The sequence below is a fragment of the Psammomys obesus genome, unplaced genomic scaffold (assembly GCF_907164565.1).
Source record: "Psammomys obesus unplaced genomic scaffold, mPsaObe1.curated_primary_1811, whole genome shotgun sequence".
NCBI lineage: Eukaryota > Metazoa > Chordata > Mammalia > Rodentia > Muridae > Psammomys > Psammomys obesus.
In genome coordinates this window covers 3,110,889-3,125,039 of record NW_026590701.1, presented here as the reverse complement: position 1 = coordinate 3,125,039, position 14,151 = coordinate 3,110,889, and the positions used below count along the sequence as shown (strand labels likewise).

The window sequence follows — 14,151 nt, the reverse complement described above, 5'->3', positions numbered from 1 at the left end:
TATAGGATAAACACAATAAATTTTGTTCACCTAAAGAAGCTAAGCAAGAGGGAGGACTCTGGCTAAGATGCTCAATCCTCACTCAGAAAGGCAAATGGGATGGGCACCAGAAGAGGGAGAAAACAGGGAACAGGACAAGAGCCTACGACAGAGGGCCTTTGAAAGGCTGTACCCAGCAAGGTATCAAAGAGACTCTTAGCCGACCTTTGGGCAGAGTGCAGGGAATCTTGTGAAAGAAGGGGGAGATAGGAAGACCTGGAGGAGACAGGAGCTCCATAAGGAGAGCAACAGAACAAAAAAAATCTGGGCACAGGGATCTTTCTGAGACTGATACTTCAACCAAGGACCATGCATGGAGATAACCTAGAACCCCTGCACAGATATGGACCCTGGCAGCTCAATGTCATAGTGGGTTTCATAGTAATGGGAACAGGGACTGTCTCTGACATAAACTCAGTGGCTGGCTCTTTGATCACCTCCCCCTAATAGGGGAGCAGCCTTGCCAGGCCGCAGAGGAAGACAATGAAGCCAGTCCTGATGAGATTTGATAGGCTAGGGTCAGATGGGGGGAGAGGAGGACCTCCCCTATTAGTGGACTTGGAGAAGGGAATGGGAGGAGATGAGGGAGGAAGGGTGGGATTGAGAGGGGTAGGGGAGGGGCTACAGCTGGGATACAAAGTGAATAAACTGTAATTTATAAAAAAATAAATAAATTCATATATATATATAGCTTATATATATATAAAGTTTCAGCAGCCAAGGAAGTGGGTATCACATGAGTTGGTGCAGAATGGCATCTTGAATCTCCCTCATCAGAACTCTTACTTTAAATTCATCTGAAGTGCTGTAGACTTGGCAATGAGGCTGAGGATTTCAGACTTGAAAAAAAAATGAAAACTATTTAGACCAATGTGACTCTTTAGTAATTGTTAAAACATGGTCATGAAAATTAGCAAAAACAAATTTTAAATTTACACATGTAGAAGCTAAAACAGTAGAGAATGTGTACTTGCTGTTACGAAAGTTACAGGGAAATTATATGCTGTGATAAACTTAAGATTCTTATATTTAAGTATCTGTATAGATGGAAGTAATATATAAGCAGTTATAATTGAGTTTGTTACTGACTCCTATGAATTTATGACCAGTTGTCTTAGAAAATGCTTTATTTTGGGCACTATGCATCTGAAAGATGGCCCAAGCATAGTAAAGGTCAGAATACAAATGAATGTAAAAATGCAGGTGACCTCTCCATTGAGGGTTAAGAACCCATTGTTATTGGTCTTTGTCTTGATATTTTGGTATCAAGTTAGTTAGACCGATAACTAAAATACAGGTGCATTGATTGTGTACCTATGTGGCAGGAACCACTCAGCAAATTCTTACTTTATAAATTAATCCTCAGTTAAACCATCCAAGAAAAGTTCTATTTTTATTATTCTTATTTTATAGTTAAGGAAAGTGATACAGATGAGGTTAATTAACTTGCTAGGGGTTATATGGATGATAAATAGCAATTTGGGGATTTTCTGAGGCCAGCTCTTCTGCTATTATGTTGTGTTGGTTAGTATAGGAATTGTGCGCGCTTCACAAACTAACACAATTATAGAGTGAAAACCATTGCAGATCATTTAACACAGGAAGAAAGATGACCAGGAGACATGTGGCTGCTTCAAGCAGCAGAATTGAAATCTAGTCCTGCTCCTCCCACCTCCTGCCTCAGACTAGTTGCTGCCACTCCTCCTCCATGCTCCAGACTTAACACAGCATGCAACTGTATATGTCTGGTTTCCAACCTTGATGTAGAAGACTGATCCTCGTATGTATTGTGTGTTCTGTATATTGAGTGAAATCAGGGACACAGAAAGACAAAGCCCTAAACAAAGCCCCTGGACATTAGCACTACATGCCTAGGTGGGCTCATGTCCTACAGTTGCTGTTCCTGTTGCTAAGTACGTGGCCTTAGAAAAGTCACATCGTCTCCTGTTATCTCAGGTTGCCCATCTAAAACTGAGATAATAATAGGAGCTGCCAGCAGAACTGAGGAGTAGGGCATGGTTTCCTGGAAAGCACTGCAAATATACCTTATTAACACATAGTAACATCTCATTAAGGATTAGAGTCAGTTGTACGCATTCTGTGAAAATGGAAGATTTGTTACAGTCAAGTACTGTGCTGAACTATGACCTTCTAAACAGAAATTGATAGTCTTGGTAATGTGTTTTATTTTTGTTTTTAATAGGAAACTGATGATTATAGATATTTTGATCCCAAAATGCTGCGGAGCAATGACAGGTAAGGAGCTTTTATCTTGGGTGGTGGTTGTTGTGGGTTTTCCCTCTGAGAATGGAAATAATGTTGTATTATAAGACAGCCTGCTTTTTACTAGAATTCTAACCATGGGAGACCAGTCAAAAACAGTATGTATTTTAATCTCTTTCAGAGATAATCACAGATAATCACTGGTAATTATGATTACTATCTTGTTATTTTTCTTTAGTATGCACACAGAAAAAATGTAGCTGCTTACTATTTATGAACTGGTGTTATCATAAAGTGGAAGAAAAGTGTTTTTAATTGGACTAAATGAAGAGAAAATAGCTCCGTGATGGAAGCAGTGGTTTAAGGTGTGGTGGCACTTTGTTACGTCTGGCAATCCATGTCACTGACAACCATGTCTATAAAAGCATTTTGTATTAGTGAAACCGTCCACTGTATAATTTCTGCGTTTTATGAAAGGGACACTATGGTAATTTACATTGGTTATGTAAACATTTCAATAGATAATTCATGGTAGTATGAAAAACAATCTGAAATACAGATGCCGAATAGGCCGATCTAGAAAGAAGTAACTGGATGCCCCTAGCAGTAAAACTCTTGCTTGTACCTGATGTTGAACCCTTTTTGTTGCCCTTCTCCTTACATTCACATTGTCATGGGTGCCTGGGCAAATAATCGAGCTGCTAGATTATTAAATTGTTTGGTAATATCAAGTGTTATTCTCCCTTCCTTCCTTCCTTCCTTCCTTCCTTCCTTCCTTCCTTCCTTCCTTCCTTCCTTCTCTCTCTTTCCTTTCACAGAATGCTGTTACATAAGAAATCCTAATAGTAGCTGTCACTGCCAGGAGAGAGTTTGACAGCAAATGATAGAACAGGACAATGAGTACTGACCCCGAGTGGGACAGGGTTTTCGAGTGATGAGATGTTTGTACATATACCAAAACCCAGGATCATTTGCCTCAAAAGAGGATGTGTAACTCTTGTCTGTACTAGTAATTCTTGACTACACATACTTAAGCAGTGGCCATGGAAGCTGAGGATGTTTAACCCTAAATGAAGCACTCATTATCATGTGTGATAATGAGAAGGAATGTTATCGCTAAGACTAACAGGCTCAGAGCATTGATTCAGCAGCCTTTTCCTATGCTATCGTGTCCCAAACCATGGTCATTAATAAGTCATGATACTGTGCTATTTAAATCTCAGTTCTCACTGTCCTCTCTCTATCTCCGAAGAACTTAAACCTCTAGAATTAACACTATTGAGACATTTTGATCAGGGGACATCTATCTCTTTCTGTAGAGTATAGAACCTTTAAACAGGCCATAGAAGTGAGAAAAGATGGTAGAGGTCTACTCACCCACTAAACAATCCACATTTGAGGAAACTGAAGTTCTCCTTACCGCACTGTGCATTCCTGGGTTATGTAATACTCAAATATAAATCTGACCTGTAAAAACAAGGAAAGGTGTGTTTAGCAAAGATTTCTCAGAGGCCAGTGAAGTATTTTTAAAATATATGATGTGTGATAAATAAGAAGCTAAAGCAGAATGCAGATCTCTCCTCGCACTTTCGCTGCCCAGACTGAGGTAGACACAAAGGTTCACTCAGATTTTCTGCAAAAGATGACCGCAAGCTGTGTTAGTGTTTGAGTGTGGAGAAAACTTAACTTATAACTTGCTTTATTGCTTCACTTGCCCCAACTTCCTTTCCTTTGCTTAGAGGCTATTGATCAGCCTTCTACAATTTATTTCAAGGTTGTTAGTGGGTTGTCCCATTCCCTTTTAGACATTGAGATGTCTACCTTCTAGCTCCTTCCTCTACAAAACTGAAGAGCCCCCTGCTTCCCAAGAAGGTGGACCTGGAGTACCTTCTTAATGCTGCTCACAGGTGCACAGGAATGTGCACCCCATTCCCATCCTATCCATAAAAGAAGCCAAGGATGAGATTTTCAGTGCACTTTCTCTTTATTGCAGCTCAGTTCCTAGGAACAAAAGTCCATTCCACGAGGTAAGTTTCACATAAAACTTCTCCGCTCCTAGAAAGATAACGTAACAGTAGTCCTGAGGAGAGCATAGCTTATGATCAGTGAATGATCACTCAGGTAAAGTCAACTCTGCACACCTGAGATAAGGCCTTAAAGTCTTCAGCAACTGCATTGCTCTGGTTTGCTTTCTTTTTTTAATGTTTTTATTATCATTCATTACAATTTTTTCAAATTGTATCCTGGCTGTGACCCCCTCCCTCATCTCCTCCCAATCTCACCCTCCCTCCCGCTTCTCCTCCCATAACCCTCTCCTAGTCCACTGATAGGGGAGGTCCTCCTCCCCTTCCCTCTGACCCTAGCCTATCAGGTCTCATCAGGACTGGCTGCTTTGTCTTCCTCTGTGGACTGGCAAGGCTGCACCCCCAAAGGGGAGGTGATCAGAGAGCCTGCCACGAAGTTCATGTCAGAGACAGCTGCTGCTCCCCTTAGCGTGACAAAATAGCAGAAAAAGGAGTCTTTTGGATTGACTTGAGAATTTTACATGTGGAATTTCTACACTGATGCTCATTTGAGTAAAGACGCTTCTTGTTGTGAGTGGCGTGATGAAGTTGCACATCAGGTTTTCCAGTGTCTCTCTGTACAGCAAATAATAAAAGTTCAAAACTAACTGTTAGAGAAAGCTCTTTGCTCTTATTTTCTATTACTTAATTGAATAATGCAGTTAGACTTTGAAATAGCAAAGGGGCTTAGGGTGCAGCCTCTAGTAGTCTTACCTCGGTTTAAGAACAGATTCCACACTAAAAGCCATGTTGCTTGAAAATTAACATGCTCTTAACTGTTTTTACCCTTTTCCTCCATTTGCATTTTTAGGCCATTGTCTTTGTGGTAGGAGGAGGCAACTATATTGAATATCAGAATCTTGTTGACTACATAAAGGTACTGTTGAGCCATCTCATTCTGTCACTTAGTCATGTCAGTTTCATGTCATAAAAGTGTTAGCGTTGTCCTGCGCCTTCCACCTCTGCATGACTACTTTCCAAGAGGGATTTTTTTAAAGTTCTACTTGTGAGCAAGACACAGTGGCACATGCTTGGAGTCCCAGCTGCTTGGGAGGCTGAGGCAAGAGGATGACTAGAGCCCAGGGGTTCGGGGCCATTTGAGGCCCCATGGCAAAATTGCATCTGCTATAAAATAGTAAAATGCTGTATACAGAGAAAATTACCAATTTGCTTGTTTTCTTGTCTACTAAAATTGTACTGAACTAGAAAAAATAATATCATTTTGATATTAAGTATTTAGGTGCTCTCTTGATACACTCTTAAATATTTAGAGGCCTCAAATTCCTCCTACAAGATTTGTCTGCCTTGAGATGATTTATAGAATTCATTTACCTGAATTATACATGCTTTTCATCTTATCAACTTATATCAGCAACATACTTCTAAAAAGCATTTAAGGTAGCAAATTAGAAGTAGAATCCTACTCCAAGCCGTGAATGACAGAAAACTTAAAAATGCATGAAGCAGTGAGCCTAATTTGACAACCAAAATAAAGTAGAATGTATGTAATCGCTGGAGGATTAGCTGTTGTTACATAATAAAATAGCATTTTATAATTGCTCAGTTGTTGGTGTATGGTTGGTCCTATGTCCTCATATACATAAAGCATTAATAGAAACTGTAACAGGGGAACCCATAGCTCCCAGGAATCACACATGACTGCTTGTCTTCTGTCATGCACACTAACATATTTGTATGACCCTGTGTCGGGAGCTTCCCGTTGTGCATAAGGAAGGGCTATATTCTGCACGCGTGCACATGTGCAGGCTTAAGAACAGGTTTGCACTGGAATACTTGGTAAGATGGGTTTCTTTAAATTACCCCTGATTCATTAGACAACACAAATGATGAGTATTTTGCTATTTATTGTTTTTCTATTATATAGATGTTGTAAAAGATTTGAAGACACGTGCTGCATCATGTAGAAAGCTTAGCCATGCTGGGGAGAAGGAAGAAAAAGCATTCTTGTGCTCACTTCACCACCTTATTCCTGTTTATTTGTGCAGTTTAGGATGTACACATAACACACATTTTTAAATCTAACACCACCAACCGGCAAAAGACTTTTAAGAATAATCCCTCTTCCTAGAATGCCCAGCAGGCTCATACCTTTTCTGGGGACCGTTTATACTCTTTCTTATGACACACTTACATCTGCATTCTCTGTCTGCTATTCACAGGCAAAGCAAAGCAAGCATATTTTATATGGCTGCAGTGAGCTTTTTAATGCTACACAGTTCATAAAACAGGTAAAGTATGCCTTTATAGTTTGTTTCTCTTAGCATCACCCAAGTTGCTGTTGAGTCTCTCCCCTTTGAAGGCTATCACTTATTCAGTTGAATTTAAATCAACTAAAACATAACCTCAGTTAGCTATAAGTTTCACCATGAATATAAAGACAATTCTGGCAGGTAACATTTTAATAAGGTTAACAATCCCAACTAAATCCAATCTAAAATTCTTTTGAAAAAGTAATTATTTAAAATTGAAGTATCTAAGTGAGCCCAAATGAATTCAGCATTTCCTATATGCTGTCCACATTTCTGGCATTGCCAGGCATGTCCTTTTTGGGGCTCAGAATTCCTTTGTTGATCAGTAAGCTATGCTTAGTTGCTGTAATTATGTGAACCTGAAAGTTAATGGCAGTCATAGCTGAGTGTGCTGTCTCCATACAGTCCTTGACGCACCATTCCTACTAACGTTCTCAGTAATTGATCCTACCTTCTCTGTTTATACACCCAGTAGCCGCTCAGGAATGTCTAAATGCCAACATTTGGGGGTAGAGGTAAAGGAGGTATAGCTTACCACTTTCACCCTCCAGCCCCTGAAATTGCCCTACGATTTTAGGAACCAACTCAGGCCAAGACATGATTCATGGTTGCGATGCTGAGAAGAATTTAAAGACTAATGAGTTTATGTGGCAGAAGGTGAAGATTTTCTTAAAGACATTTTATAGCAGGCTGAAGCAGGGGGTTAGGCAAAGGAAAGGTGTTCAGAAGAGAATAAGGCACCCCTGAGAATGTGGGTGTGGCATCTCAAAGATGAGTCACAAGTAACAAACCAAGGTGTATTTTTTTATTAGAAATTCTCAGAGAATTTCATACATGTGTGCATGTACCTCGATCATGTCTGACAACATCCCAACCCTTGTTGTTTTCACATTTTTTACCTTAGTGGAAAATTTTCAAACATACAGAACAAATGAAGAGACTTTGCAGTTTAGACTAGCCAAGGGGGCTCAGTTTAGTTATCTTTTCAATGAACTGATGTTTCAATGTTACTTTTCTCAATTATTTTTCTTCTCTCATTTGGTTTTTACTCTATAGTGTTTGTTGAGTCCCCTTTACTTTGTTCTTTTCCTAGCCTTCTTAAACTGGAAATATAAGTTTGATTCTAATCTAAAACTCAAGATTTAAACTATTAAGTTTAAATGCCTGGACCTGTGTTAGCTTTGTTCAAAAAATTTGCTGTACTTTCATGAAGTTTGAAATATTTGTAATTTACATTGTGATTTATTCTGTAGCCCAAATATTGTAGGTCTGTTTTTTTTTTAATTTTCTGATGTTTCTATAACTAATTATAGTCATAGAACATATTTACCTGTTTTAAATGTATTAGAATTTATTTTATGGTCCAACATATGGTCTGTGATGCTAAGTTTTCCATGTTTACTTTAAAAAAGAGTGATCTTACCCCGGAAGTGTAGGTTATCAGCTTTAGTCAGTGTAACACTACTCAGATTCTGTATGGTTCAGCTTTTCCCTTCAGTGGGTGTAGGTGTCCTCTATCATGTGATGAGAGGTATTTAGATTGCTGCCTAGGAGCCTAATATGATAGCTCATCCTTATAACACCAGCCCTTCAGAGCAGATGGACACAACTTACAAATGAGCTTGAGCTGTGAAGTAAGATTCTGTCTTTTAAAAAAGAAATTCTGATTATACTTACTAAACTTTTTTTCTTCTTTTAGTTCTATGAGTTGCTACATTGGGTTTTGCTTTGCTTTGTTTCTGCTTTTAAGACAGGATCTTTTTTAGCTCAGGCTAGCCTTTAACTAGGTATATAGCCAAGGATGACCTTCCACCTCTCAAGAGCTGGGAATAGAGGTGCTTGTTCAGTTTTGGTGGTACTGAGATCAAATCCTTGTGCGTGTTAGGCAAGCACTGCACACACTGAGCACATCCCTAGCACACTGTATGATAGAGATATTAGGTATACACACACTTAGGATTCATAATCATAATACAGTCTTCCAGACGTCTAGCTCTGTACAACTCCCATGCACCATCCTAGAAGTGTTCTTTGTCTTAAGTCTACTTTAGCTGATCTCTTCTGCTTTCTGCCTGAGTGTTACAACTTCTTCCACTTATTTATTTTTAATTTATTGGATTTTTTAAATTTTACTTTATTTTTATTAGAGCTTATTTACTTTGTATCCCAGCTGTAGCCTCATCCCTCATCCCCTCCAAATCCCACCCTCCCTCCCTCTTCTTCTCCTACGCCCCTCTCCCAGCTCAATGATAGGGGAGGTCCTCCTCTGACCCTAGCCTATCAGGTCTCATCAGGAGTGGCTGCATTGTCTTCCTCTGTGGACTGGTAAGGCTGCTTCCCCCTCAGGTGGAGGTGATCAAAGAGCTAGCCAGCCATAGAGTTCATGTCAGAGACAGTCTCTGTTCCTATTATTGGGGAACCCTCTGACACTGAGCTTCCATGGGCTACATCTGTGCAGGGCTTCTAGGTTATCTCGATGCATGATCCTTGGTTGGAGTATCAGTCTCAGAAAAGACCCCTGTGCCCAGATTTTTTTGGTTCAGTTGCTCCCTTGTGGAGCTCCAGTTCCCTCCAGGTCTTTCTATCTCCCCCTTCTTTCATAAGATTCCCTGCACTCTGCCCAAAGTTTGTCTATGAATCTCAGCATATGTTTTGATACCCTGCTGGGCAGAGTCTTTCAGAGGCCCTCAGTGATAAGCTCCTGTTCTGTTCCCTCATTTGAGGAATGGATACAGAAATTGTGGTACATTTACACAATGGAATATTATTCAGCAATTAAAAACAAAGAAATCATGAAATTTGCAGGCAAATGGTGGGAACTAGAAAACATCATCCTGAGTGTGTATCCCAGAAGCAGAAAGACACACATGGTATATACTCACTTACAAGTGGATATTAGACATATAATATAGGATAATCATACTAAAATCTATACACTTAAGGAAGCTAATCAAGAAGGAGGCCCCCTGGGTAAGATGATCAATCTTCATTCAGAAAGGCAAACGAGACGGACATCAGAATTTATTGGATTTTTAAGCAATATATAGTTAGATTTTTTTAAAAAAATTAATCAGTCTTGGGAATCCTTGCCTTTTAATTGAAGTCTTTGTTAACCCAACATAATTACGGACGTAATTAGCTTTGTGTCTACGGTTTTGCTACTTGTCTTCTGCTTGGGTTCTTTTGTTCTGCCTTCATTTGAATTATCTGTAAACTTCAGCAGTTGCTCTAGCAATCACAATATGTATATATTTATACACTAGAGTTAATACTGTTGTTTACATTAAATACAGAAACTGTGCAGATCTGACTAATTCTGTCCATGTGCTGTGATTGTATATTTTGCCTCTGCACCAGTGGCCTCACAAGACAGTGGGAAATTCACAATTTTGTTTCAGATGCTCACAGCAATCAGGGGGAAATATCTTTTTACAGATACTTGATTTTTTTCCATACATTCATCTGTACTTCCAAACTTTGTCTGATGAGCAAAAACATGTTTCAGCATTTACCATAGTTCCCTTGCTTTCTGTTTTACTTTTTTCTTAGGCTCTCTTTGTTCTGTACCCCTGGATAGCCCTGTCAGAGCCATAAGGGTACCTTGCTGCCTGTAGCCTCCAGTCTTTCTGAGAGGAAGCCAGCAGGCATTTAAGTACTCTCTGGGTGCTCTCAAGGGTGTTTTTTTTTTTTTTTTTTTTTTTGTTTTTTGTTTTTTGTTTTTGTTTTTGTTTTTTTTAGATTATGATAAATGTATATGTATCATGTCTTGGATTTGTTTTGTTTAGGCAGGTGTTGGGTTTGGGGCGGGTGTAGGGGAGGGGCGGTTGATGGTGGTAGGAGAAGCTCATATAACCACAGGGCTATAGTCCCAGCCTTGAGTAATTACTTTGCTTGTAGAAAACCGAAGTTTCCAAATGCACCAGGTTTAGGGAATTTTCAACTGCGATGGCTTCAAATATTTATGTGCCCAGTTTCTTTCCCCCTTCTCCTGAAACTCTGTTTCCAAGTCTGGTTGTAGAATCATAGCAGTGCTAGAGAATCTCTCCTCCTAGTGATGCTGCTGTGCACAGACCGCGCCGCTGCCCGTCAGAGAAGTGTGGCGCACACGGCTTGTGTGACGGCTGATGCAAGTGCAGCCTCCTCTGCTGAGCCTTCACATCCGGGGCCCTGCAAGCTGCTGTTACTTTGGGGTATATGTGCCTTTGAGGCCAGAGGTCAGCCTGAGTGTCTTCCTCACTAACCCTCCGCCTAGTGGGTTTTTGTTTGTTTTTGTTTTTAAAGATTTATTTATTATGTATTCAATGTCCTGTCTGCAAGTACATCTGCACTAGATCTCTTATGAGCCACCGTGTGGTTGCTGGGAATTGAACTCAAGACCCCTGGAAGAGCAGCCAGTGCTCTTAACTTCTGAGCCAGCTCTTCAGCACCTGTGTTTTGGTGGTTTAATGAATGAATGCCACTTCTCTGAAGAGTACTGACTTAGGAATTCACTAAGCAGTTATTTAGTTGGACTCAAACTTTAAATGGTTTTTAATTTAATTTTTTATAATAATTGTTATTCTTTATATTAATCACAGGTTATTTACTTTGTATCCCAGCCAGTGCCCCCTTCCTCTTTCCCTCCCAATCCCACCCTCCCTCATCTCCTCCCTGCCCCTTTCCAAGTTAATTTAATTTTTAATTAAAATATTACATCATTTTCTCCTTTCTTTTTCCCTTTCCTCTCTTTAACCCCTCCCATGGTCTCTTGCCTCTTTAATTATTGCCTCATACATACATATTCATTCTCATTCTTTCCGAATACAAATGGCTTAGTCTGTGTAATGTTACTTGTGTGCTTATGATTTCAGGGCTCAGTGAGATTTCCCCCCCATAAGTTGTTTCTTCAGTAGTAGCTCAAATCTCACCCTCTCCCATCCAGGAGAAGTTGGTGGTAGAAATTTTATGGTAGATTCAGAAAAAGTGTACACAGAATCTGCCACATACTTCTTTCTCAGGTTTCTCCCTCACTTGCTGCCCTAAACTTTGCTTTAATTCTTCGGCAAGATAATCAATTGCAGGATTACTGTCACAGGTCTGTCTGTCTTGTGTAACACCAGCTATGGGCTGCCTTTGGGCCAAGAGCTACAAAAACCAGGGAGTCATCTAATGTTTCCCTCCTAGGCGTGAGTCACCTCTAGAACCTTCTTGCCTTAAGTTGTTCTCCACTGCCTCTGGGGAGTTGCTTTCTGAGGTCTTGCTAAAGGCTAAACACTGCTGCCTTTAGGGAGTTGCTTCTTTAGCCTTCCCAAACTGAAAGTGGCTTTTTATGCCTTTAATAATCTTACAGGAATATAAGAGTTTAGGCAAACTTAAGTTATTTACACTCTTTATAGTTTCATACTGAGTTTAATACCAATTACTTTTGCCCAGGGCTTGCTTAACTTTTACATTTACCTGCCATGATAGTGTTACATTTAAAAAGCATAACCTAAGTTTTTGTGATCCAAAAGTGAAAAATTATATGTATAATTTTTTCTTTCATTTTAGCTGTCACAACTTGGACAAAAATAACACAGAAGAACAATAATGGATGAGCAGTTTGGACAGATGTAAAAAGAGCCAGATGTGTTTTACTCCATAGCAGTGCCCTAACAGTGCAACCTGTCAGAATCACTAATTTTTAAAGAAATTCTATACTTCATAAACTGTATACTAATTAAAATAATAAACCATTTCAGAAATAACTTAGCTTATTCTTGTTTTAAAAATGAAAACATACATTGGAAACAAGGAAAGCCCTATGTAAAAGGTACTAAAATAGCCTACAGGTATCAGTTGAAGATGGTGAAAGTTGATGTCACACACACTAATGTTACTTGAGGAATCCCCACATATATTTTTATCATAACACTCTTCTCCAGTGATTTCCCACATTGCTTCTGGATTTTTAGGTGGAGATTTTAAAACCACTTTATTATGTCTTTTGCCTCTGGTACACTTATATACATTATCAGAATGTATATAGAATGTTGATAGGGCAACATATGATTTCCAATGAACAAACACAAAACACACATTTCTGATTGTTCTGAAAGCAAATAAAACTGCAGCATCAGCAGAGAGCAGTAGTTACTCATTCACTACTGTGCACTTGAAATCAGACACTAGGGAGCAGGACACTGAGGTTTGACAATACCGTAGCTACAGTCTGGAGTAAGATGTTTGTGAGATGTGATGAAAACACCTGTCTCAGGAGTTAAAGACACAGCATAAATATGTGCAGAACAGGGATAAAACATGAAAGATGTACTAATAGACTTTCTGCATTTCATTACTGATGCACCTACAGGATATTTTAAAATGGTGATCTTGCCATGAAGCCATTGTGATAAATGAAATCATTCTTAGCCTTTTCACATCACTACCTACATTAGGAACCAATAACTGACTGTGTTGGAAAGTAGAGGCATAACTTTCAGGCCATTAGGAGAAAACTTGGAAATGAATGGCTGCAGAACATGTAACACTGAAGTGCACTGTTATAAGTAAAGTGCTTAAGTCGTCTTTATAGTCCAAAAACACGGTTAAAAAGCAGAAAATAGGATCCAAGATGGTGGCACTGAACATGCACAATTTGAGTGTCAGGACCATGGTAACTGCAAATGGAGCAAGAGGCCATTCTGAGGATTCCAAAACACTAGCATCTTGTGTTTCCCGGGTGAATACAGGAGAGGCCACAGGTGCTGGGAACAAGGGGTTTTAGCCTCTGGTCACCTGGCTGTTCCCGCCATTCTGGGGAAAGCACCAGGTTTCAGGACACTTAGTTCCAGCCTCTGTTGACTAAGAAAAGCTGCCGATTCCAGGGTCACACACTTCCAGCCTCTGGCCACCTAACTCCAGGGATCCAGGGAAATGGTCCCAGCTCCAGTCCATCTTCCCTGAGGAGACCAGCCAGACCTCAGGAGCATATACATTCTTCTCAGCACCTCATGGAACCTTCTCCAAAACTGACCATATACAAAGGAAGCCTAAACAGATACAAGAAAACTGAACCCCTTATATCCTATCAGACCACCATGGATTAAAGCTGGAACTCAGAAACAACAGAAAGCCTACAACCTCATAGACACTGAAGAGCTCTCTACTCAATGACCACTGGGTCAGGGAAAAAATAAGTTATAGACTTTCTAGAATTCAGTGAAAATGAAGGCACAACATACCAAAACTTGTGGGACACAAAGCAGTACGAAGAGGAAAGTTAAAGTACTAAGTGCCTTCGTAAAGAAACTGGAGAGTTCTCAAACTAGCAATTTAAAGGCACACCTAAAAGTTCTGGAACAAAAAGAACACCCAAGAGGAGTAGACAGCAGGAAATAATCAAATTTGGGGCTGAGATCAATACAAAGAATCAATGAAACCAAGAGCTGGTTCTTTGAGAAAAATCAACAAGATAGACAAACCCCTAGCCAAACTAACTAAAAGGCAGAGAATATCCAAATTAAAATCAGAAATGAAAAGATAGATACAACAGCAGATCCTAAGGAAATCCAAAGAATCATTAGGTCTTACTTCAG

General features: G+C 39.7%; 1 protein-coding gene across 2 annotated transcripts in view; it reads left to right on the top strand.

Moving 5' to 3' along the window:
• Scfd1 (sec1 family domain containing 1) overlaps window positions 1-12,321 on the top strand; it is a 76,035-nt gene extending 63,714 nt beyond the window's left edge. For both annotated transcript variants that reach the window (XM_055608572.1, XM_055608573.1), the window contains 5 exons: window positions 2,243-2,295; window positions 4,256-4,289; window positions 5,137-5,202; window positions 6,506-6,574; window positions 12,125-12,321. In XM_055608572.1, coding sequence (XP_055464547.1) covers window positions 2,243-2,295; window positions 4,256-4,289; window positions 5,137-5,202; window positions 6,506-6,574; window positions 12,125-12,148 — 246 coding nt within the window. In that variant the 3' untranslated portion in view covers window positions 12,149-12,321. The remainder of the gene's footprint in view (window positions 1-2,242; window positions 2,296-4,255; window positions 4,290-5,136; window positions 5,203-6,505; window positions 6,575-12,124) is intronic.
• The last annotated feature ends 1,830 nt before the right edge of the window (window positions 12,322-14,151 follow it).